At 37.5% G+C, this 26,993-nt stretch overlaps 3 protein-coding genes across 8 annotated transcripts; all 3 read right to left on the reverse strand.

The window, feature by feature from the left end:
- Nucleotides 1-158: 158 nt before the first annotated feature.
- On the reverse strand, nt 159-3,900 carry LOC105184301 (protein ABHD18). 4 transcript variants are annotated; one of them, XM_011143012.3, is made up of 9 exons: nt 3,555-3,900; nt 3,066-3,150; nt 2,804-2,986; nt 2,560-2,672; nt 2,331-2,469; nt 2,070-2,267; nt 1,704-1,995; nt 1,180-1,423; nt 159-880 (listed from the first exon to the last, which is right to left on the reverse strand). In XM_011143012.3, exons 1-9 carry the CDS (start codon nt 3,644-3,646, stop codon nt 820-822), a joined length of 1,407 nt encoding a protein of 468 aa, XP_011141314.1. In that variant the 5' UTR covers nt 3,647-3,900; the 3' UTR covers nt 159-819. The 4 variants fall into 4 exon arrangements, with proteins under 4 accessions (XP_011141314.1, XP_011141313.1, XP_011141312.1 ...); XM_011143011.3 differs by having other exon boundaries at nt 1,180-1,447; XM_011143010.3 differs by having other exon boundaries at nt 1,180-1,465; nt 3,555-3,646.
- Nucleotides 3,901-5,237: 1,337 nt separating this feature from the next.
- LOC105184300 (uncharacterized) lies at nt 5,238-9,221 on the reverse strand. Of its 2 annotated transcripts, none has more exons than XM_025297594.1 (4): nt 8,405-9,221; nt 7,852-8,298; nt 6,228-6,494; nt 5,238-6,118 (listed from the first exon to the last, which is right to left on the reverse strand). In XM_025297594.1, exons 1-4 carry the CDS (start codon nt 9,064-9,066, stop codon nt 5,956-5,958), a joined length of 1,539 nt encoding a protein of 512 aa, XP_025153379.1. In that variant the 5' UTR covers nt 9,067-9,221; the 3' UTR covers nt 5,238-5,955. The 2 variants fall into 2 exon arrangements, with proteins under 2 accessions (XP_025153379.1, XP_019697511.1); XM_019841952.2 differs by having other exon boundaries at nt 5,956-6,118; nt 8,618-9,221.
- Nucleotides 9,222-12,565: 3,344 nt separating this feature from the next.
- Nucleotides 12,566-17,607, reverse strand: LOC105184299 (uncharacterized). Of its 2 annotated transcripts, XR_849844.3 has the most exons (4): nt 15,866-17,607; nt 15,126-15,575; nt 13,531-13,794; nt 12,566-13,304 (listed from the first exon to the last, which is right to left on the reverse strand). XR_849844.3 is itself a non-coding variant. In XM_011143008.3 (2 exons), the coding sequence occupies exons 1-2, from the start codon at nt 16,306-16,308 to the stop codon at nt 15,332-15,334; spliced, it is 687 nt and encodes a 228-aa protein (XP_011141310.1). In that variant the 5' UTR covers nt 16,309-17,607; the 3' UTR covers nt 14,508-15,331. The 2 variants fall into 2 exon arrangements, 1 of the variants encoding a protein (XP_011141310.1); XM_011143008.3 differs by lacking the exons at nt 12,566-13,304; nt 13,531-13,794 and having other exon boundaries at nt 14,508-15,575.
- Between the last annotated feature and the right edge of the window lie 9,386 nt (nt 17,608-26,993).

Here is a 26,993-nt window from a genome sequence, read left to right on the forward strand (position 1 = left end):
AGTCGTGGGAGAGCGCGAATTTCGACGTATCACAACCGGCTGATCCTACGGGCGATTGAGAGAATGTTTCTTTTTGAGAAATTTCCCTTAAATTCATTCGTGATAACGATCAGAGGGGTAACTCTTCGCGTTTATTTCTTCAATTGTATCTTGCACTCTTAATGGCTCAAACAAGTGAATTTATTTCGTTTCTATACAATTTGTACATGTCCGTCCGTATTGTATTTTATCACAACATAATGTCAAAACATCAATTATTTGTGTATATTGTATACAATATGCAATCACTACCTATTATACATCACATATAAAACAATAATTATATAGTAAATATCGTTATTTTTAATGATTTACTTTAACTACGTAAGTGTTATACAATAGCACGTCATTAATCTTGATTCACAAATATCTGCTTGCAAAAAAGTAATTCATCGAAACAACATATAAATCTCTGTAAACACGATATATCTACGTAAAAAGTATCTCGTGCTCACTAAATGCTAAATATATTGCAATTTTATCATTTAGGAACATTAATGGCTGATAGCGCCTGTACTACTTCGATGTACTAACAATAACGACATCAATTATTGTACCTGATAGAATTGACTGTAACAGTTGTACTCTCTTTCTGTGGCAGATTGTCATTCGCAGCGGTCTAAAAATAGATCGTACGTGTGCATGTCCTTAACGGAGATCCTTAAATGAGTATCCAAAGACTATCACAAATCCGAAAAGAGTATTCGGTCATCTAATTAAATTTATAGTAATGTGCGGTTTTTTAACGTGTGCATTCATTGTAATAGTATCACAAAGTCGTCAACTGATGTCAATAGGATATTTCTTCAAAGATCGTTGAATAGATTCAGCTATAGTAGATCTAAAACAAAATATGATTGTGTATATTACACTAAATCGTCGAAGATTATTCAAAATTTGTTCTCGACGTTTCGTGGACATTTCAGTTCACTTTTTCAGGGAGATGAGCAATATGAAACTGGGAGAAACTTCAGTAACATAAAATTTCAGATTGCTTTTCTCTCTCTCTCTCTCTCTCTCTCTCCCTCTCCCTTTTTCCCCCCTCTCTCCCTCTTTAAATAAATAAATAAATATACTAAAACGTCGGAAAACATGTTATAAACGTTATATATAAATTTCGATAAATTTTGAAATACGTACCTAAAAACCTTTTGATGAAGAAGATAAGCGCTGACGTGACCAGCATCAATATAACGTATCTCAGCACCTGGCCATATTGTTTCAAGACTCATGCAATGATCTCGCGGCACGTACGCGTCATCTCTGGCGCAAACGGTGATGATCAATTCGGTATCGACTGGCACTTCGAAATTTTTCAGATGCGTGCATTCGTCCATTATGCCGCGCATGAACTGCAATGCTTCGTGCTCACGCCATTTGTTGTCTGAAAATAGCGGATGCTTCGGCACTGGCAACAAGCAAACTCCTATCATGAAAAGAATAACAGGCACCATAAAAAGCATGCTTACATGCTTCTTAGGATTATTAAAAACGAAGGCAAATGATAACAAGCACATCTGTAGTTACATGGCTAGAAAATAGAAATCAAGATATATTAATTTGATATTGGGAAATTCTTCCTTCTTGTGCAAACCAATGCCAAACTATAAACAGTAATTGTATGCATGCAATGCAAGTTAATTATATAGGACATTGACTCTTACCTTTGAGTATGTTGAGATCTTTTGATTTGAATCTATTAGAAATAAGATTTAAGGGAAATATCTTGGCTGCTGCTTTTTCTTCCGCGATTTGATATTGCAATTGATTGTTCTCATCTATAGATTCACTTTTGACAAAAATATTATTGTCACTGTTATTAACAGAATTTGTACTGTTTACATCAACCATAGTATTATCCTTGTTACTCCCATTAGATTCTCTTCTTAATTTATCTACTCTATTCATACTTGCAGGATAATGCTTTGCGAAATGTTGGCCAGCTAAGAAAGCATCCTGGAAATACATATTTAAACATATATTTATATATAAAATACATGCAAAATGTTTTCTCACCAGAAGATACTTACGTCGCGATCGATGATTTTGACCATTTTTGCTAAATCATTTTGGTATACTTTGTCCGAAAAGTACTGAGTCTCCAAGAGTGCCCAATTTATCGACGCACTCATCACACCCTCTGTAAACACAGGTGAAGCTGTGGACCACGACAAGCAAGGTACCAAAGATATTGGCTTTGGCCAATTGGTAGCAGCTAAAGAAGCCATCTACAAAAATAATATATGTTCAGACATGTGTAGTTTACAGAAATCTTACACAAATGAACTAACATGTCCACCCATTGACAATCCAGTGAGACCCAGTGGTCTGAATCCCTGTTGTTCGCACCAATTTAACAGAACAATTGACTCCATTATCAGACAGCCTCCCATGATAAAGATATCACATACATTGTGCAAACTAGACCGTCTAATGGAATATGGTCAAAAGAAAAAATTGCAAAATCTTGAGTAATTGAATAGTGTTATCCCGTTACAAACTTTCTACTCAAATCCTTACATTTGATCATCTGGTTTCCTCAGTCCATAAAATGGATTTTCCAACAATATCGATGCTATGCCTGCTTCTTTGAGCAACGGTCTAGCAATAAGATTTCTACGTCGCCAAAAAAACTAGTTAATAAGTAAAATATATGAATTTATTGATTAGAACAGAAAATTAGGTCATGCTATGTGTTAATTATTTTTCTTAAAGAAAATTGAAAGTAAAAAAGAGTGGCAATAAAGCAGTGGCCACAACATACATGATCTCCAGTTCCCGCAAGATGCAAGCAAATTGGCTTTATCTTATGGGAGTTCCATTTGGATGGTAAGATTACTTGAAAATAGGCCATTTTGGTTTTATCCGGCATTATTCCTGGAAGATGCTTCTCAAAAGGTGATTCAAATCGTCCTTCAATTACATGGCAGTCTGACCAATCTTCACTCTGATATATAAAAGTATACATAAATATCAATCTACTCCAGTAAAATTTTGTAAAATTTATATTAAAATATCAAGGATACCTTTGTAATTTCTATTGGATAATCAAGTGGTATCATATTGTAGCATGTTTCTCGGTTTGCTATGACTTTCCTGAATTCAAAAATCCTGAGACAAAATGTACGAATATTATATGCTTCTGTCAATTAAAGTTACAAATTAAAGTATTTTGGACAAAGGGCAAAATGATAGGAGCAAATAGATATCTATAGTTATTAAAAGTATATTCTTAACTTTATATGTTTATATCTATATAAAATTAGCTATGACAGTGTCAATGAGAGGTTAACGTATAAGAAATACAAATGTTATTTATATGCAAATAATAGCGTTCTTCGAAGCATTATATAAAATCATGTATTTATCTACTTATCATCATTGAAAACGAAGAACAATCTCGAATACATGTACAGATAATGTTTTAATATCAATATTTATTCGAATCTAAAGATGTGAAGTGCTCCTATGAGTGACGTTAGTTCAGATCAAACAGAATCAGGTTAGCAACTTACCGTTTCAAATTTTGAGGGTTGCCCCATCCCTTTGTGAAGAATTTGGTGAGCAGTATGCTCCTATAGACGGCGTCCAGGCGGCTCGGAGGCATCGCAAGTGAAGAGTGAAACGGCAACGGTCCAAATTCGAATTTATCGCACTATAATGTCATCGTCATCGTCGTCATTGTCGTCGTTATTGTACGAAGTAATTCAACCATTTCGATGACATCCTACGAAAAGTAGCTATATCGGAGCTATATCGCATTCGATCGGCTAGATTATATTTCCTTTCTTCGAAATAAATATTTCTTCAACACCGTACGAGTCCTGGACTTTTCTGCGAACCTCAAAAAATGCAACATGTATCTACGTGAGTATTTGCGCTACCGACAGTAGTACCGTGCGCACATTTTTACAGCGTCGAAGCGGGAAGTATACATATGGATTTTGCAGGAGGCCAATCAAATGACGAATCGGACGATCGGACGATAAGCGCGTCTCAATGATAGCGGGATATTCAAAGGACTCACTGATTCACGCTTGAGCATGGTCGATGTATCATCGCACGTAAATATGAATAATTTTACGTCATTTTATTTTCGTATGCATCTAACATGCGTAAGAGCCTGCATAACGGTCATATAATTTCAACTCTGAAAGTGAAAGCATAAAAGAAATATCGCAAAGAAATATAGGAAATGCAATTTAAAACTAGATATTTAAATGCGCACAAACAACACAAACGCTTATAACATAAATGGTCTCAAAAGAAGTAAAGTAGCTACTCGATCATAATTCGATATGTTTGGAGTCCCTTTCTTGCCGTAAATCTCAGTTTTTTGTCTAGATGGTTAGTATATTTTATGTTTATATATATTTTAAAGTTATTAATTCAAACTAGCCAGAGATAAAAGATGTTGATTTATGACAGATAAATAGTTTTGTTTTCTAATTCATCCTTCAATTTCTTTCGTCTAAAACTTTATTTTTCGTAGTATAAACCACTTTAATATTAATCAATAAACATTGATGCAATAATATGATACAATGATAGCGCATTGTATTTAGAAATATCAAAAAAGATCGCTAGTATGTAACTTAAAAACTGTGTATTTGACATTTTCATTAAAGAAAAATTAATTTTAAATTAATTGATAAAATCCTAAGAAAAGATATAACTTAATGTCACAACTACAAAAGTATTTTATATATATAAAGTATATATACAATTAATATACAGGATAACATCACGCACTTTAATTACATAGCACAATTTTTTTTTAAATATAAGTAAAAAAATTCCAGATAATTTTTTTATTCAATCATCATCATTAATTTATTTTAGTGAAGTAGGAATTACTAAGCAAAGTCTAATTCAGCTTAAAGAGCAACATTGATCGGATTTTACTTAACGACTTCTATTACGTTGAATACGTAATGTAACGTTCTATTACATTATAAAAAAATAAACTACATTTTTTTTACTCAACAAAGAGTAGCGTTCTATAATTAGTAATTTTATTTATTTTGTATATCATAAAATACTACGCAATTATATGTTGTGAAATATATAGGGTGTCCAGGATTTTTTGGAAATGAAAAATTGTGAAGATTAATCAGATCAAATCGCGTCAAAGTCAAGTACCATTTTACAAAAATCGCAATAGTTATAAAGTTATTAATGATTGAAAATGGCCACATCTAAAGACTCTTTTAATTGAAAATACTTCAAAATTTGTATATTTACTGCAAAATGATACAGGACCTTTTTATTCAGAATAATCTAATCTACAATTACATGACGGCTATTGTGCCGAGCGATAGATTCAAGAATCAGGATTCTAAATTCAATATACTCATATCCATCGCTAGATATAATAGTTGTCATATAATTGTAGATTAGGTCATTTTGAACAAAAAGTCCTTTACCATTTTGCAAATAAGTATGCAAATTTTCAAGTTATCAATTAAAACAGCCTCCAGATGTGCAGGTTATTTTCAATCATTAATAATAATAACTATTGCGATTTTTACAAAATAATACATGATTTTCTTTTCTCAGTTCGATCTGATTAATCTTTATAATTTTTCGTTTCCAAAAGATTCCGGACACCCTGTAAACAGGATGTCCTCAGAACAAATTTTACGGAACTCATGGAGACATAGACCGGATTAAAACAAACATAAAAGTCCTATCGTTTTGTGATATTCGCAATAGTTACCGAATTATTAATTATAGAAATCTGACGAGTGAGCGTGCGCCAAAATGATTTAAATAATAAATGATAAGTAATAAACAATCCATTCATCGACAGCCCTCAAAATCAACTGATACTCTGCATATTATACTTTGTATATTACTTTGCATATTACTACTGATAATACATTAATGACGTATTATCATCAGTTTACACTGTAGCTAATTAGTAATACAGAAATCCTTTATTTGCTTTATCGATTTTTCATAATATTCCTTGTCTTTTTCCGGATTTAAATTATACATATCTTTTAAATTACTGTTTATCATTTTATTAAAACGCACCCTTATGTACGACGACTTCATGACATAACGTAATACAAATCTGAAAATAAAAGAAACGATGAAAATATGGATTAGAAAACAAGTCTACAGATTATGTGAACGTAAATGAAACTGATAATAGTGATAATTAAGTAAGTGACAATACTCACTTCCAGGCAAAATAAGCTATCCACTCTGAATAACTAAGAGACGCATACAGATATGACATATTTACTCCGAGTATATCCATATCGAGTAATAATGCGCTTCTGTACGGCATGTACATCATAGGGAAATAATTAAATGATTGAACCATACATCTCGTTATATGCTCCCATTCGGGTGTCGCGTATTTGAGATAAGGTATTATCCAATATTCACTCAAATCTTGAATAAGTTGTCGTGTCTCCTTAAGACTACCACGACATAAATTGTATCTAGTAAATTACGTAATCGTAAGCATTAATCTTTTAATTACAAACTGTACTTATAGATACTTGACGAAAATGTCGATTGTGAAATCTCTTTATACATTAAATACTTTATATTAGACATTTGTATATTTATATATTATTATATTATATTATATATATTATATTATATATATTATTATATTATATTATATATTATTATATTATATATTATATTGTTATTATAAATCCAAAATATTCAATAGAAAAATTATTTGGCTAATTTGATATAATCTATAATAAATAATACAATATATAACAGTGCTGTGTATACGCAGCTGCGATCTTTTGCTGATGCAAACTTGGCATCGTACGATCGTAAACAGGAAAAGATCATGCGTAATTGTTTATACGAACTTTGGGATGGATTAATAATGCAATTTCACGGAAATAGACAGATAAAAGTTGTTTGGTTTCAAGGGGAACATAAAACAGCGATACCATTTTGTTTACTTATCATTTTTAAAAAATAGAAACCCAATTTTTTATTATATCATATTTTTCTATCAATTAATTTGAACAACTTTTGCCTGAAATATTTTTTTATTTACCCAATATTTTTTGAGATATTTAAGGAAAATTTGGTAACTTTTTAACAATATTTAGCTTACGATATCTCTGTAATTATTTGTCGCAAGAAAAAGTGGTACTAGCATTTTTACTCTATTTGGTCTCACGAATATGCTGTTATGAGGACTTAACAACTTTTGTTTAAAACAGTTTGTTATTTGCCTAATATTTTTTGAGATATTTAAGGAAAACTTGATAGTGTTTTTACTCTACTTGATTTTAAGAATATATTGTTACAATAGTGTCCTAACTTTTGTTAACATGATGATTTTGAAATTTCCAAAGCTTATCAAATTAACAAAAGTTAGGGCTGTTAGTGCCCTATTAGAACACTAGTTAGAACACTATTGTAACAATATATTCTTAAAACCAAGTAGAGTAAAAAACTATCAAGTTTTCCTTAAATATCTCAAAAAATATTAGGCAAATAATAAACTGTTTCAAACAAAAGTTGGTCAAATTAATTGGAAGAAAAATATGGTATAATAAAAAATTGAGGTTTCCATTTAAGAAAAATGAGGATTAGTAAACATCTCCGAAGTAGTGCCACTTGTAAACAAAATGATATCACTGTTTTATATTCCCTTTAACCCAATAATCCAACCCAATAACTTTTATCTGAAATGTTTTCTCGTACCCCTTTATTTTTCGAGATATTTCAGTGGATAAATTAAAGTAAAACACGCTGTGTAACATTTGATAGCGATTTATGGAATATCCCCGCTCGCGTTTTACATTTTATCAATATACGTACTCGTCTTCTATCCCGAGCAAATATCCGTAGCATCTCCACATGTGACAAAAGCCCTCTAGTTCTTCTTCGGTCGCGTCATGCGCCCCGTATTTATGGGGATGAAGTACGACCATGCCCATCAAAGCGTACTGTAGCATCACAAGATCCGCGTGATTTAAGGGTTTTGGCCTGTATGGCGAATTAGTGAACAGTTTAAAAAGAAGCTGCTCGAGTTTTTCTAACGAACATGCCGCGGTGAAGTCCTTCAGAAGCAATTCGCGATCCGGGCACCATGGATTCGCGAAAGTACACAGGGCGTCATACGTGTCTTCACTGAGCTGAGATGCTTTCGTTCTCACTATCTGATGTATCTTACGTGTGAATTGCATATCCTTGTAAGCGCATGTTTCTTTGACCCAAGGTTCGCCGTTGTACCAGCTTTCCACTCGAGACTGGGCCGACAAGAACCTCTCGGGTAACATAGAAGTTCACATTAGGTTTCGTCGTGACATCGCAAGAAAAAACTGTTAATTAATAAATTTATCTTTCCATAGAACATGATAATAAAGCTTACGGAAATTGCAAAATTATACGAAAGGTTGTTAATGAAAAGTCCTGTTGAAACTCTTCAGTGTTGAACTCTTTATAAGTGGATGTATTACTTTTATGAACAACATTCGTTTTTTTTTTAACGCTACGATTCACTTGAGACGCGTTTATACTATAGTCACTAGAATATTCGGCACAGAGAGGAATTTGCATATTGCGTAAAATTATTGCGTGATACCTTTTGAACGCTAAATATGGCGTGTGACTCTTCGCACCTAGGATAAGAGGCTTTAATTCATCACCGAAGGAATATGTGTGCAGTACTGAAAGAAACGTTCCCATGATAATGGGAGTATAATAATCATGCACGAATTTTTGCCCCTTATGATACTTTTCCACGTCTAGCCATATCGGTACATCTATCTGTGAACGACCACATTCATCTTGGCGAAAGAAAGCAGGAATTAAGTGTAGCAAAGATTCTGGCACATTGGGATAGAACTTTCGGAGATTCTTATTGACCCAGTCATATTGCTGACTCAAGGTCCAATTGTCGAAGTCCTTTGTAAATAACTTGCCGTTTAATGTATGTTTTAACGCCATCACGTATTCATATTTACACTTTTGCATATCTTCTATCTGCATTTTTTCTCCGTCATGCAAGTGGTTCTCCTTGACATTCGACATCTTAAATGTGCAAAGTGCGTTAAATTGTGGAAAATTTAAGATCACTAGCAATTTTGGCTGGGTATAGTAGACTGAAACAGTATAATATATTTCAAAGTAACTCACTAAACCTGCGATTATACGTTAGAAATGTCCGTGCAGCGGAGTCTGTATACTCTCAATGAGTTCAAGTAACTATCAAACATAACTATCGAGTTTGCTTTTATACTAATCAACTTAAAGAAAGCAATAAATTTAAAGAACGCTTTAAAGAACTATTTTTTACTTGATATCTTACATCAGTACATTTATCACATATTACCTTATATAGGGTGTTTCCACTTCAAATGCCGCAGATAAATGTCTCGAAAAATATGAAAGATACGGAAAAATGTTTCAGACAAGAAGTGTATAGTTATATAGTTTCAAAAGAGACATAAAATAACTATATCAGTTTGTTTATAGATGGTGCCACTTTCGAAATATTTATTGATCATTACTTTTCTTAAATGGAACTTTTTATCATATCATCTTTTTCTACCAATTAATTTTAACAATTTTTGTCTGAAACATTTTTCTATTTGCGATATTTTTTGAGATATTTAAGAAAAACTTGGTAATTTTTTCAATATTTAAATTACAATATTTCGCTATTTGTCGAAGAAAAAAATAGACTTTTTTACTCTATTTGGTCTCAAGAAATATATTGTTACAATAGTGCCCTGACTTTTGTTAATTTATCGACTTTTGGAAATTTCAAAATCATCAAATTAACAAAAAGCCAAGACGCTATTGTAACAATATATTCTTGAAATTAAGTAGAGTAAAAAAGTCAAGTATCACTTTTTTTTCCGACAAATATTTAGCGTGATATCGTAAGTTAAATATTGAAAAAATTACCAAGGTTTCTTTAAATATCTCAAAAAATATTAGGCAAATAAAAAATGTTTCAAACAAAAATTGTAAAAATTATTATAATTGGTAGAGAAAGATGATATAATAAAAAATTGGGGTTTCCATCTAAGAAAAGTTTCCATCTAAGAAAAGATAATCAATGAATATCTCGAAAGTGCTGCCATTTGTAAACAAAATGATATAGTTATTTTATGTCTTCCTTGAAACTATACAATTTTTTTTGAAACATTTTTCCGTATCTTCTATATTTTTCGAGATTTTGCATGCATTTGAAATGAGACACCCTGTATAAGACCTCATATTTATCGTATATGTTGTGTATATTTTTCATGATATGTTATCAATATATGTTTTCGTAATATGTTATTAAGAGGTACACGTGCCTATATTACGCGAAACTGCGAGTTGAAACGAGATATTCATATCTCAGCAATGACTGAAGCGTTCAAGGTTTTCTTACAAGGGACATTCGGCAACGCGGAAATTCAAAAAAATCTGAAACTCTGCATAATTGTAGAGCAGATATACCTAATAACAAAACAATTTTTCGTTGGTGCCCAAAAACGGTTTTAAGGGTGGAAACAACCCCTTGAACAAAGTTGATTTTTGTCTTTCTAAGCGAATATTATCGAAACTATTAAAGATATGAAAAAATGTTTTAGACAAAAGTTTTATGGTTTTAAAAGTACTTTATTATGCTATATTTAGATTTTTTAAAAATGTAAAATTGTGTATAAAATACCCCCCCCTTCTCTTTTTTCAAATTGTTAAAATCAATTGTCCAACCAAAATAAAGCTTATTTTATGACAAATTCAACCATATATAATAACATTATGTTTGGAAAAGGCAATATTGAAAAAAAAATTAAACATGCTCTTATATGTATGCTACGCGTACCAAACTTAAGGATTCGCTACTTGATGATGGCATTTCTTTCTTCCTCAAATCTTCCTCATAATTGCAAACTGTAAAAGATAAGGAAGGAAGAAAATAGAAAATCTAAAAAAGCAATAAAGTTGATGTTAAGAAGTAAGTAGGAGAAAAATAGCATGATAAGGATACAGTCACTAATATTTAAAAATGTTATAAATTATAAAATTTCACGTAATAGACGTTTATTTTGCCAACATTGCGGCTACCTTTTTCATTAATTTAAACGACACGCGTAAATATAAATAAATATGTGTGTGTGTGTGTATGTGTGTTTTTGTACGTGCGCACGTGTGTGTACATCATGGCAACATGCAAAACACTTGTCACAAGTTTTATGACTGTGCGACCAAAATAGCACTCTTTATCAAGTACAGTGCAATCAAGGTTCATTATATTGACATATGTTATCTTCATTCATTTGCATATAAAAGCTGTCCATTTTGGAATACATTTCAGTGTTATTGAAGCAGTTATTGAAGCAGTACGTATATTATTATTGCTGTGAGAAATGTTTAATTAAAATATCCTTAAGATTTGTATCATAATGTCAGTAATAAATCCAGCTAATGTTATTAATTTGTTAATTGCGACATTTCATTTCACAAATATTGCAATAACTCCTGTTAATCATCAAGAGGTGGAACTCCATGATACAATTACTGATTTAATAAAGAGTGCTATACATCACGATATTACGATCGAACATGAGTGGGGACTTGATTTTGACGATCCATCAGAACCGCATGACGTACAATTTGTAGATGTGTACGATATTGATGCTGAAGAAGATAATTATGGAAATGAAGTTTGCACTGTGGATGATGAAGGTGGAAATGTAAACTTAAATTATAAGAAAAAGGCAATCGAATTTTGGAAGAGTGGAAAGAAAGGACATTTATCTCTTACTTCTGTACAACATCGTTTTAGAAAAGTAAAGTTTAATTAAAAAATAAGAAGAATAATATATAGTAAAATACTTGAGGCTTTTACGGTGTACAGTGACCGGCAGTGATTCGTTCCGCGACAGAGAGAACTCTATTTCCCCTCTCGCGGAACGCATCATTGTCGGTCATTGTACATACAGCTTTGACTATAAGTATAAAGCATCCCAAAAAATTTATTTAAATTGTGTAACAAAAACATACTATATGAATATATGGAGAACATAATATAGTATACGAGTATATGGAAAAATAATATAATAAAAAAATATAATATAAGAATATGTGGAAAATAATATTTATTTTACAATATTTATTGTAATATAATATAATATATACTTATTCTCTCTTAGACTATTTTCTGCCAAGCTGTCTTTTCTCTACTATTAGTTATTATTACTAGTAGTTATTATTACTATATTATTATAACATCAATATAGTCTGAAATTATTACACTTAATGATGTTTGTACGCCCATTAGTCTTTTGGTTTCGATTTATGCATAGGAACAATTAAAATCACTTGATATTAAATAAATTCCTATATATTGATAATTGTGTATAAAAAGAAAAACCTATATGATTAAAAAACAAATATAATGAGGGGAATATTATTACCTGTGCGGAAAAAATTAAACAATATAAAAGCAATATAAAAAACTTGATAGATGAACACATTAAATGTACTACATCTATTGGATTACAATATTATAATGTAACTTTGTATTACAGTTCAGGGAATATTGATATTCAATTTTGCTACGTAAACTTCGCATACATTATTTTGTGTAGATTAGAATTAATCAGGATTTGATGTATTGAATTGATATAAGGATAACAAAATAACAATATCTAAAATACAAAGATTGTATTAAGATGCATACAAATCAAAATAATAATTAATATATAAAATGTGTATCACGGTTTAATAGAAAAATCCAGTGAATGCAATGACGCGCTGCCGTGCCGTCGGAATAAAAATATGAATATATACTAAGCAAACGCTATAACTAATCTATGCATGGTTTTTTTCGTAGTGTAGTTTCATCCCCTCAGACTGGAATTCCACACGAATAAAAAATAGTTTTGCATTACGGATGAACTACTTTACTTCCACACAAAGTTCCAGAAGTTTTAAGATTTTCGAGTTCCCTATGTTCCCTTGTTAGTATCTTTCATATTTTTCGAGATTTTTGCCTGACTGATTAAAAATAGGACACTCTGTATACCTAAAATTGTATCCAAATATCTATGTAGAAATAATAGATGTCCAGCTGTAACATCAGTTTATGATGGAAACTGCCGCGTAGGAAAAGTTTACGGCACATCACTGATTATAAGTTGTTTTGATTTTTCTTGCAGCTGCAATAATTTCTCCGGCTTCAAATTTGACGCTCTTTCAAGTACTTTATGCATTAATTGATTGGCCATTTTTCTCACAATGGAGAATTTTAATGATGGAACAAAAATCTAAAATCAAAATAACAAAGTGAATTATAAGTAAATCAAAGTAAATTATAAAATATGTGAAATGGAGGCGCTATTTTATTTATATACATTGAATAAGTATTCATATCAGTGAATTAGTACTGCATTAAAATATATTTATCTAGTTAAAACATATCATTGAAATAATCAATTATAGCAATAATCAATATATATATCAATATTAAATGCATGTAAAATATATACTCACGTGTATATTTTATACATTATCCATTCGCTATAATTAAGTGATGCATACAAATTGAGCATTTTAAGATTTAATGCTTCTGTATACAGTATTATTATTGTCTTATAAGGCATATAGAGCCAAGGATAATAATTCATAGATTCGGCAAGACACCTGCTCATATGCATCCATTCGGATGTGATGTCCGTAAAATTAGCCGTTATCCAATTTCTAAAATCCCGTATGCGCTGTTTTATCTCCTTCCAGTTGCCATAACAAAAGTTGTACCTAGTGGATTATATATGACATAATATATTATGTTTAAAGACTGAACAGCAGCTAAAGCACTGTCCGTAATTGAGTTTTAATCATGGATGGGAATAGACTGACAATCGATTAATAGCGTATTCGCATGTCATATTAAGAAGTCTACTTTTAATAACCAAATTTTATGTTAGACATGTTCGTACTGTAAATTGGACATATGGTGAATGGAGTAGGTTGGCTTATATTTAACTGCCGAAAAATTTATTCGCCATCATGCATGCTTTATCATTTACCAAATGGAAAATAGCTAATAGTACCTTTTTCTTAGATACAAGTTTCTCATAATTAATGATTAAATATTGTTATTGTTGAAATATCTAAATCAGTTTTAATATACTAGATTCTATTTGGTTTGAAGAATATATTGTTATAATAGCGCTCCGATTTTTGTTAATTTGATGATTTTGAAATTTCCAAAAGTCAGTAAGTTAATAAAAGTCCGGGCGCTATTGTAACAATATATTCTTGAGACTAAATAAAGCAAAAAAGTCTAGTACCACTTTTTCTTCCGACAAATAGTTAACAAGATATCGTAAGTTAAATATTGGAAAAGTGATAAAGTTTTCCTCAAATATCTAAAAAAATATTAGACAAATAAAGAAATGTTTTAGACAAAAGTTGTTTAAATTAACTAGTAGAAAAAAAACAGTGTAATAAAAAATATGGGTTCCCATTTAAAAAACGCAAAGTTGACTTTCAAATGACCTCGAAAATAGAGGTCAAGGTCATCATAAGATAGCACACTTAAATTTCTATAACTTTTATTGAGATCATTTTCCTTGAAACTTCAATACTGAAGAGTTATTAGGGTGGTCCGTTACTTTTGGGACAACCTGTATGATACACAAAATATGATTTATTGATTCAATAATCTGTAAGATAAATATATACCTTACCACCAATGTTGAATATAACAGAGCATTGTCATAATCCTAAAGGAATCAAATTATGTTAAATAAAAAGAATAGAAATCACTACGGAGGCCGTGCGGACTTTGAGCATAGCAACATTTATGTGCAAATAAAGCTCATCTATCCGAACATGAAACATTCTGTTTAACTAAAACAGCAAAAATATACTTTATTCATTACAAAACAATTTTAAACGATAAAATATTTTTCGTAGGTTGCAATGGAAACAAAAACACAGGAGGCCTTGTTTTTATCATTTTTACACAATCAATTATAAAAATCAATTGTCTGCAAAATTTCCAAAATAAATTTTGTTCAATTCTTAAGTCCTATAGCTAGTCTAACATTCATCGGCGAACTACAAATAATACTATTACATACTCATCTTGCAGTCCAAGAAAATATCCGTAACACTTCCATATATGGCAGTAACCCTCTAGATCTTCGTCAGTTGCATTATGTATTCCAATACTCTGTGAATATATTATAGGCACAACCAGCAGGCAACCTTGTGTACTTGACACCGCCCAATTATTTATAGCTTTTGTTGTGAATGCGGACGTATCCAAAAATTTATAAGGGCAAATTTATTCTGGATTCTCGAACGGACATGTCGCAGTGATATCCTTCAGAAACAATTTCTGCTCGGAACACAATGGATTCGTGATCTTTGATGCGGCGTTTACTTGCTCCTTAGTTATTCGGGACTTCTTTGTGTTTATATCCGCGTGTTTTGCACGTGTAACTTGCATATCTGTATAAGCTTTCGTTCCTTTGACCCAAGGTTCTCCATCGTACCATGTAACCATTTGCAAAATAGTACTAAGATACCTACAGCAATTTGTTAATTAGATTTTTAGAGCTTATATACTTACATCACGGAAAAATTTTCCTTATAATTCTAAGATCTTTCAGTCCTTATCAAACTATTGCAATTGCTGTAGGAAGTAGCATGTTGCAATTGCTGTATGAACAAAATTTGTGAACAAAATCGGACCGCTACATGTTTTGAATTCTTAAGAGCTAATTCCTTTCGCATATTTTGTTCTTTTCAGTGATATTCTATTCTGAAACTTATAAATTAGGAGACCATGTCTTTTAATTAATTTAAAAACAAGTACCTTATAAACGATAAATATGGCGTGTTACTGTTTCTCGTTAGAATGAGTGTTTTTAAACCATCATCGAAGGTGAAGCCGTAAATAGCACCCATTACAATGTTGATAATAATGGAAAAGTAATTGTCACGCACAAACTTTTGCCCTCTCCGATATTTATCCATGTCCATCCATTCTGGCAACTTCTCCTGTGATCGATCGAAGTCGACTGGGCGGAAAATAGCTGGGATCATATTCTGCAAACTGTCCGGCATATTTTGATACAGTTCCGTCAAATTATTATACACCCAGTCACGTTGCTTTTGCGCGCTCCAAACATCGAAATCATTCGGAAATTTAATATTTTCTAATATGTCTTCTGTTTTCTTTAAATATTTATCATTACTGATGTCTTTTATATGACTAAAGTCTCTGGATGGATCACTAATGATGGATGCATTCGCCATATTTTCACTGAAATCGATCGAGTTTATGCTTAAGCTCTTGATCGATAGTTTCTTCTTCCACTAAATTCCACCGAATACTCGCGTAGAATAATCTTCTGCTCCCATTAATATACATTTGTAGCGTTAATCAACTTAAGATGTTGCATACATTACGAAAGCTTATACACTTTATGAGCGTTATTTAAAGTCATATAATCTAAAGTTATACTCACTGCTAGAGATAAAATTCGTATTATGACATCAATATAGATAAGAACAATTATCTATTCATGTACAGTCTGTTTGATAAAAGCGTGCTCGGCAAAACTTTTGCATAGAAATCGTTAGACAGGAAATTCTAACAGAGATTAGTAGTAGGAACATTTTTCCCAAGATGCTTTTCCTAAGAGAAAGTTTCAATTGTTGTTCGACCTTCGTGACAAAGAGACACATATCATCATGAGTGCCGCCTACGCAGCGCAACTCGAAGCCGTGTTTCTCTATACTTATCCGAAATAACTAAAAATGTCGTGCCAAGCGACTGTTAAATATATGAAAAAATCTAAGGCATTTGTAAATGAATGGATAAATTACTACCTAGGAGTGAAAAACGTCGATACCGAAGTGTGGTTCTATACAGAAAACAATGGATAAAGAAGACAAATTATTCTACAGATGTTCGCAAACAACATTCATCTATCGTTGCAAGATGGAGAAGCAGCATTGAAGAGAAAAAGGTTTAAATATATCACGTGACGCAATAAGACGTCTACGTGCTCATAATGTGAAATATCGAAGCACAGTGAAGAAACTAATTATCCGAGAAACACATTAAGAAAAGAGTTGTTTGGGCACAGAAAAATATGGACCACGATGATCCATATAAATGGCTTTATTGCCATCTGTCTAGTAGTATACAAAAAAAGAATTATAATAGTACAAAAGGATAATAACCCTAAAAGTCGGATCGTTCGATGATGGTAATTTCTAAACACTGATATAACGAATTTGCATAATGCAATGGAATTTTGGTTAAGGTCTCTATTTTTTACCAGTAATCGGTTTCTTTTTTTAATAACCTTCGAAGTTTTCTTTGTACTGCATGAAAACTAAGAAAGAAAATCAATGAGTTGAAAATGAGCTGTCACGGACACCAGATGCAAATCCCATTGAAAATATTTGGTCTTGGATAAAGATTAAGCTTCAGGGAAAGAAAATTTGGAAGATTAAGGAGTTCGACAATTAATTATAGTTCGACAATAGTTCGACAAATTAAATTAATCTGGAGATCTTAACTTCAAGAATATGCCATAAAATAAGTTAAAAGCTGTTATGCAATTATTAATAATGTACAAGTTATTAATAATGAAGCATTACAATTCTGGTCCAATAATATGTATATATTTTGTTCCAAGTCATTAAAATAAATTATCTATCAATTTCTGCCGGACATGCTTTCATCAAACAGACTGCAAATATATTCAACTACATATGTAATTAGAAATAAACCAATGTATATGAATACGACAATAATATGCCAGCCAATCATATGCTAGCGAATTGTAAACAAACAGAAAATAAAAGCAAGACTGCCTCGTAACTACGTCTACTGTGTCCTCGAGTGCGTTCCAATTGCAATCAAAAGTTAAAATAACATTCATTTTTATAACCTAATGTCAAATTGCATACAGCATAGAACAGATTTGTCATCAGCAATGTAACGACAGATTAATGCAACAAAGCGAGAGCAGTTTCGTCAATCGCAGGCCGATAATAGATTGCGTCAAATATCTAGCCGATCCGTCTGCATAAATTAAACGATAGACGACGAACACAGCGCCGATCTGCATACAAAAACTATGACAGATTGATGATATGACTGTCAAATTTAGAATCTGTATTCACAGTCACGATTTTATCTGAAAATCAGTTTGAACTATAGACAGACATTAACCGGCTTTCACTGAAATATTAAGAGGTCGCATTGAAAGCCGCTGTTTTTTTGTGTTTTCTGAGCATTTATTTCAGTAACAAAATGTGTAAATACATCAATCAAAGTATTTGCCCTCAGAAGCTATTTCTCCCACTTTTCTGGCAGAAATTGAATATCGCGACGAAAGAACGGTCTATCTTTTGAGCCAATTCATTTAGCAACTCAATTTTTGACTTCTGCGTAATTATGGATATGTGTGTCTTCCAAAGCATGTTGTATCGACCGGAACAGATGGTAATCGTTTGGGGCCAGGTCCGGAGAATACGTTGAGTGCGGGAGAATCTCCCATTCGAGCTCCATCAATATTTATTTCACGACTATAGTAACATGGGGTCGAGCGTCATGGAGAAGAATCACTTTTTGGCGATTTGATGTAATTGATAATCGTTTTTGCATCAAATTATTCAAACGCTCTAATTGTTCAATAATGTTCAACGGTGACTATTTCGTTCGGTTTCAACGGCTCATAATACACCCTTCATATCTCACCAAATAAAAAGCATTGCTTTGTGACTGTAGATGTTTCGCTTTGGTGTCGACGTTGATGATTGGCCAGGATCAATCCGTAATTTCTTCCGCTTCAGATTGTCGAAATAGATCCATCGCCGGTCACGATACGCCACAAGAAACTCTTCTTTTTATGCTTTGCGAGCAAAGAAATCGAGATGATTAAACGATTAGCAATGGCATTTTCGGTCAATTCACATGACAGCCATCTCCCTTCTTTCTGAACCTTTCCCATGGCTTGTAAACGTCATGAAATGGTTGATTTATCGACTTCGAGCTGCTGAACTAATTCCTTGAGTGTTTAAGCAGGGTTTTCTTCCAATAGAACTTGCAGTTGTTCATCTTCGAACTTTTTCGATTGACCTGGCCGTTGTTTGTTGTGAACGTCACAATCACTATTCTTAAATCGTCGAAATCTCTATAATCTCTACAAACTGTTTCCGATGGAGCAGATTCACCATAAATTTTCGCAATCGATGAGCTTTAACTACATTTTTTTAAGTCAAAATAGTGTAGAAATATACACATGTACATTGGAGAAACAATTTATCGCAATCCATTTTTTAATTCGTTATAGAAAATTCTGATTCCGCATAGAAAAGCACTTGTGTAAACAAAGAATGGCGTTTGATGATTGAATTTTAGTGAGAAATGTTCACTTTTCAAAATAACATAAAAGATGTGAAAGAAATCTGTTACTGGCCGCAACGTACGCAACTAGAGCCATCTACACGTGAACAGCGGATTTCAATGCAACCTTCTAACATATATAGAATATTACGGGCAACATGTAGTGTCGTTAACCTTTAGAGGACCGGCATTTTTCCTTTAAAATTTGCAATTTTTTTCGCAGAAAATTTATATATATATAATCATCATGTCGCGTAGAGTTTTCGAGTTTGTTATTGGCTCCTATAAAAGCTATCCGGATCCTCTAAAGGTTAATTAAAATGAGAAACAGCGCACTGCTCTTCAGTGTATAAAAATAGTGGAGTAAAATCATCGGAAACTGAATATTTCTCGAGATACATTATATTATAATTATATCTCTCCTGATACTTTTTAGTATATAATGAAGTAATATTTCGAAACGATAATAAAGAAATATTTCGTAAACGATTCGCTAGTTGGCAACATTAGCTTCATAGTTTTATACGTAAAATAACAAGAGAAGTCGATTACTAGTAAGAAAATAGAGAGATCTTAACCAAAATTCCATTGCATTGTGCAGATTCGTTGATGCACCAGTGTTTAGAGACTATTATCACCGAACGATTCCTCTCGTCATTTTGTTCCATTTACTAGAATCGCGATTGCATATACTACATGGGCTGAAAAGTCTTTGGCTTAACAATGAAAAAACGATTTTTTTAATGAAAAAAGTGTTTTATTCCTCGACATAATCTCCATTTAGAATAATGCACTTAGTGTAACGGTCCGCTAACATTTCGATGCCGGTCTTATAGTGCTCGGTGTCAAGTCCCTCAAAATAGGCATTTGTTTCCAACTTGACCTCCTCATTCGAGTAAAATCTTTTACCAGCGAGCCACTGCTTCAGTCAGGGAAAAAGGAAATAGTCGCTGGAGGCCAGGTCTGGAGAATACGGGGGATGCGGGACCAATTCATAGCGCAATTTCTTTAATTTATCGGTCGTATCGCGAGCCGAGTGAGCTGGAGCATTGTCTTGGTGAAACAAAATTTTTTTCTTTGCCAAATGTGGCCGTTTGACCTTGACCTCGTCGTCCAATCGATCCAGTAATGTACAGTAATATTCTTTATTGATAGTTTTACCATGTTCGAGATAATCAATGAATATTATGTTATGCGCATCCCAAAAAATACTGGCCAAAACCTTGCCGGCTGATTGTTGTGTCTTCGGGCGCTTCGGACGGCTTTCACCAGGCAATAACCACTCCGCTGACTGCCGATTGGACTCCGGTGTGTAGTGATGGATCCATGTTTCATCCATTGTGACAAATCGATGCAAAAACTCCTTCTTATTGCGGTTAAACAGGGCCAGATTTTGCTTTGAAAGTCGAACACGTTCCGCTTTTTGCTCAATTGTCAAAAAACGCGGCACCCAACGCGCGCAAAGCTTTTTCATGTGTAAATATTCATGAATGATATGACCAACGCGTTCCTTTGAGATGCCTATAATGTTAGCTAGCTCACTCAATTTCATTTTGCGGTCATTCAACACGATTTCACTGATTTTCTGGATGTTTTCTGGAGTAACTGCCTCATTTGGCCTTCCTGAACGTGGTGCATCATTTGTGCTCGTACGGTTACGACGAAACTCAGCAAACCAATATTTGATGGTTGAATTCGGTGGGGCAGATGTGCCGTAACATTTATCAAGCCATGCCTTTGCTTCAACAGTGTTTTTTCCCATCAGGAAGCAATGTTTAATCAAAACACGAAATTCACTTTTTTCCATAGTAAAGATAAATTCAGAGGTAACGTCACTTCGAAAGCTATAACTTGTACACGAGTCAACGAAATATGAAATTTTTACAGCATCTAAGTTAAGGTTGGTACTCTATAGGAAATATAAGGATTTTTAGTTTGTGGCGCCATCTATATGTCAGGCCAAAGACTTTTCAGCCCATGTAGTATACGATGTATCACCTTCGAATAAAAATATGCAGTTGTGAGAAAAACTTTGCTCCTCTTTTTTATTACTAGTTCTTCATTCTCTATCAGGATTTTTCCTATCAAACTGCCTTCTCCCTACTAACGTCAATGATGTATAAAGATATGAAATCAAAGTTGCGAATAATTTGTTACATATTTAATCTATCATTTGTGGTGCATATGTGAAAAAAGAAAGGCAGAAAGCTTGACAGGAATGTCTATTAAAACAAGAAACTAGAACAGTCGTAGAGCAGGAAAAGAAAAGTAGTGCCTATGACAGTAACTACATAATTTTATTTGAAAGTGACGTATCATATATGTAATTGCTATATTCCTACATGTCTCTTACGGTATGTCAATTATATTATTCTTTTCTTATCTTAACGCTTTACACATTGATGTCAAATCTTGCTACGAAAATCTGGTTTATATAATTATGTTCAAGTTAATGAAGATTAATCAGAAGTTGAAATAAGAATAACAAAATATCAACATCTAAACTAGAAAATTAAGTATTAAACGAAGATTGTATTAAACGAGATATATAGGGTAATACATAAAATGCAAATCAAACGTAATATATAATACATATATCATAAAATATAGTGGAAAAATCCAGTAAATATTGCTATAAGAATTACTAGAATCGCTTTTAAGCATCTTATTAGCATTCGACAAATTTTACAGAATGGAACATTCGATTCTATTCTTTTTCTCAATTTTTCGATAAGACTATTATAGTATAGTTATGTCTCATTACATCTCATTAAGTACTTGTGCACTGCACAATAACTGTCTATTCGTCGAGAAACTATATTTACTCGTATCACAATTCTACGTATATCTCGTATATACGATGCATCTTCGGATAAAATATGCAGTTACGTCCACAGACTTTGCTTCTCTTTTTTACTACTTTTTTACTACTTCCTTCATTTTCTATCAGGCTTTTTCCTATCAAGTTACCTTGTCCTCATTATAGTCGATACACTCTGGACTTGTTGTATACTTTATGATGTTGTAACACTTTATGATGTTTATGTGCCAATCGTATTGGAATACAATTGTGTTTATTATTTTCTCTTTTCTTTCTTATCGTCTATAGACGATCCAATCGCTTTGCTTTCATTGTATTATAATCAATATGACGATATGATGCATTATGACATTAAGCACGATAATACGCATTATTTCTATTATATCTAGTGAAAAACATAAGAAAATTATAAAAAAAGCACTTTTTATATGCACTTAAAATTACACCTAAATACCTAATATAGAAGTAACAGATCTTTATGATCAATTTATGAACATCGATAAAAGATATTGCGTATATACCCCTCCCCCCTGTGAGTTAAGGGAAAGGGGGTCCTCGTTCGTGGCGGTCGACTGTGGGCCCATCACGGTGGTGGGGGTATACCTCCACCACCGGAGAAACAAGGTGGGTCTGGGAGACCCAGACCGCATCGAGGGGGTCCTAGACGGGATCGGGGAGGTGGTACGTAGGTGCCATCCTCGACCCGTCGTCATCGCCGAGGATTTCAACGCCCACTCTGAAGGGTGGGGGTGTAGTCCCCGGCAGAGGGACCCCCGGGGCGATGCGGTCATAGAATGGGCAGCGGGACTAGACCTCCTGTTGTTAAACAGGGGGTCGGCCAGCACCTGTGTGCGGCTGAGGGGGGAGTCGGTCATTGATTTGACATGGGCAACTCCCTCGGCTGCCCGGTTATTCCGGGAGTGGAAGGTGGAGGTGGAGGGCGAAACACTGTCCGATCATCGGTACATAGTGTGGGCCCTCCGCCTCCCCGGACCTCCACGGGTGCGGGCCCCCCGCTGCCCCGGGGAGGGGGACTTTCCCCTCCCCAGAAGATGGGCCCTCAGTCGACTGAACGTGGATAGGTTTAAGGCAGCCGTCCTCGTGGCCACCTGGCACCTCGAGAAAGAGCCGGGTGAGTGGGCCTTCAGCCCCCAGGAGGGGGCTGAGGAATTAATGGGTATCGTGGCGGCGGCCTGCGACGCTGCGAGACCCCAAGCCCTCGCCGTTGTCGGGTCGCCTACTGGTGGACGAAGGAGATCGCGGAACTCCGTGACTCTTCCGTCCAGGCCAGGCGGTTTTATTACCGGACCCGGCGAAGAGACGAGAATGCTGCGAGGGCGTGGGAGAGCTACCTGGCAGCCAGGAAAGCCGTCTGAGTCGCCATCGCCGAGGCAAAGCGAGCAGCCTGGGAGCAAATGACGAGCTCCCTGGACGACGATCCGTGGGGGCGCCCGTATAAGAGGATGATTGGTAAAACCCGCCCCTGGGCGCCCCCACCAATGAAAACGTTGGAGGCAGCCAGGCTCTCGACGGCCTCCTTGACACCCTCTTTCCGAGGGTGGAAGGGGGCCCTCCCAGGATTCCCGCCCCAGAAATGGGGGAGGGGAACTGGGGGAGGACCTGGCTGTGGGACCAGAGGAGATCGCCAAGGCCAGGGGGAAGCTCGGTGGTAAGGGGAAAGCCCCTGTCCCCGATGGGATCCCTGGCCGAGCCTGGGCTCTCGCCCTCGGCGACGAAAACCTATCCGCGGCCTTACGCGGGGCTTTCAACGGGTGCCTCAAGGAGGGGGTATTCCCTCCAGCCTGGAGGAGGGCCAAATTGGTCCTCCCTAAGGAGGGCAAGTCACCCGGGAGCGCGTCGGCCTACAGGCCGATATGCCTGCTGGACGAGGCGGGCAAGATGCTAGAACGCATCGTTGCTGATCGCCTCGTCCAGCACCTGTCCTCGGAGGGGCCAGATCTCCGCGATCGTCAATACGGTTTCAGATCCGGGAGGTCCACGATGGACGCTGCCCAGTGTCTCCGGGGCCTGGCCGCGACGGTCGTGGAGAGGGAGGGCGGGGTGTTGCTGACGGTGTCTTTAGACATTAAAAACGCCTTCAACACCCTGCCCTGGCCGGAGATCGGACGGGCCCTCGAACACCACGGGGTGCCCGTCTATCTCCGGCGCATATTGGCGGCATACTTCGAGGACAGGGACCTCGTCTTCCCGAAGGAGGGCGGGGTTGAAGGCCGACGCGCGATGGAGCGCGGTGTTCCGCAGGGGTCGGTTCTCGGCCCCCTGCTGTGGAACATCGCGTTCGACCGGGTGCTGCGTATTCCGCTCTCCCCAGGCTGCTTACGCGGACGACACTTTAGTGGCGACCGGGGGGAGAAGCTGGGGGGAAGCCCGCCTCTGCGCGGAAACGGCGGTGGCATCGGTGGTGAGAACCATCGGGAACCTGGGTCTGAAGGTGGCGCCCCAGAAGACTGAAGCCGTGTTTTCTCACGACGGCAGTCGAGGGGCGCCACCTGAGACACAAGTCCTAGTCGATGGCGTCCGCATCCGCGTCAGGCCGACGATCAAGTATCTCGGCCTGACGTTGGACAGCCGGTGGGATTTCGGCCCACATTTTAGGCAGCTGGCCCCCAGGGTGTGTGGAGCCGGACTGGCGGTTGCCAGCCTTCTGCACAACCTGGGTGGTCCAGGCTGGAGGGCTCGCCGCCTGTACGTGAGTGCGGTGCTGTCGATCGCCTTGTACGGGGCGCCAATATGGGCGCCCCAGCTCAGCGCCTGCCGCGATGGCCTATGTCGAATGCGGCAGGCGCTGAGGCCAATGTACATAAGGGCGATCAGGGGGTACCGCACAATATCGTACATGGTGGCGACCACCCTGGCCGGCTTCCCTCCCGTGGAGCTCCTCGCCAAAGAGCGGCGCATCCTTTATTGGAAGGTAAAGGAGCTCCGCGAGGAGGGGGAGCTTACGGCCGGGGACCAGCGGGCCTTACGAACTCAAGCCGTGGCGTACTCAAGAGATGTGGGCGGACAAGGTGTCCGACTCACGGGGGTACGGGCGCGAGATAGCGAAGGTTGTCCATCCCTGCCTGCCAGAGTTGACGGGCAGGAGGGGATGCGGACTGTCCTACCATCTGGTGCAGGTACTGATGAGCCATGGGTGCTTCGGTAAGCACCTGCACCGGACCGGGAAGGAGCTCACCACCAGGTGCCACCACTGCCCCGTGTTCATGGACACGGCGCTCCATACCTTGGCTGCTTGTCCAGCCTGGGAAGGGGAGCGCCGGGTCCTGGCCGGGGCGATGGGGTACCCAATGGGGGACATCTCGCTCCCGCGCATGGTTCAATCCATGTGCGGGAACGAGGAGGGATGAGAAGCGGCGGCCTCTTTCTGTAGGGACGTAATGTCCAAGAAGGAGGCCGTCGAGAGGGAGCGCCGACCGCACGAACCCCGTCGCAAGAGGCGACGGGGTGATCGGCAATAACTCAGGGGGGGAAGCGGGCCGGAGCTGACACCGGTCGAGGAAGAGGAAAGACCTCTGAATAGCAGGGGTCCAGGCCCTCCTCGGTCGCCTCGGGCCTGCCTCCGTCGGCAGGGGGGATCCGGCTCTTCTTCATAGAAGATGGATGCTCCCTGCCGCGGACAAGTAGGGACAGAGGGGAGTGGTGCCCCGTTTGGGGACGGGCCCACTCCCACAAAAACCCTCCCTTCCTTTTTTTTATAACGCAGGGGAAATCCATCATGGATACCCCCGCCTCTTGGGGGAGGCGGGGGTTATGTCAGACTCTTACTGATTAAAACCCCTACGGGATGTCTACCGATCGGGCCAAAGTGGGGGGACTCAGGGGAACTGCGCCAGCATTCCCTCCCCGACACCCCGGCCCCAGGGCTCTTACCGAGAGCCTCACGCCCTGTCACCGCATCCCCTTCTTCATGAAGAAGTCAGAGGCGCGGTACCCTGGTCGTTGTCGACCGAGTTGGCCTTCCGGTTCTTTACGGAGAGAGGGGACATCCACCCTCTCTCCACGCCCCTCCCTCAGACTTGAAGTCCTGTGAAGGGAGGGGCAGGGGAGTGAGGCCCGTCCCCAAACAGGCACTTACTCCCCTTCCCTACCAATACTGACGCTCGGGGAGGCGAGAGGGGCTTCACCCCCCTCCTGTCGCCCCTCCTCCGCGCGTCCGAAGTCGGGCCCGAGGCGGCCGAGGAGCCGCCCCCGAGGACTCGGGGGCCTCCTCGGCCGGCGCCACCTCGGGCCCGCTGCCTATACCTGGGGAGCCCCGTCCTCTCCACCTTCTCCTGCGAGGGCGGCCAGGGCGGCGCTCCCATTCGGCGGCCTCCTTCCGGGACATGACGTCCTTGCAGAAGGAGGCCGCCGTCCCCCATGCCTCCTCGCTCCCGCACATGGCCCGAACCATGTGCGGGAGCGAGAGAGCCTCCACCCGGCACCCCACCGCCCGAGCCAGGACCCGGCGCTGCCCACTCCAGTCCTCGCACGAGGTCAGAGTGTGCAGCGCCGTATGCACAGGCTCCGGGCAGTGGTGGCATTCGGCGGTGTGTTCCTTTCCAATCCGGTGCAGGTACCGACCGAAACACCCTTGTCCGGTCAGTACCTGCACCAGATGGAAGGACAGCCCGCACCCCCTCCTGTCCACCATTTCTGGTAGACAAGGGCGGACAGCCTCGGCCGTTTGGAGCCCGGGCACTCGCGGGTCGGTCAACTCAGCCGACCACTTCTCGAGTACCCGGGCTCTGGCCTGGG

This window comes from Harpegnathos saltator, unplaced genomic scaffold (assembly GCF_003227715.2).
Source record: "Harpegnathos saltator strain DR-91 unplaced genomic scaffold, Hsal_v8.6 scaffold180, whole genome shotgun sequence".
NCBI lineage: Eukaryota > Metazoa > Arthropoda > Insecta > Hymenoptera > Formicidae > Harpegnathos > Harpegnathos saltator.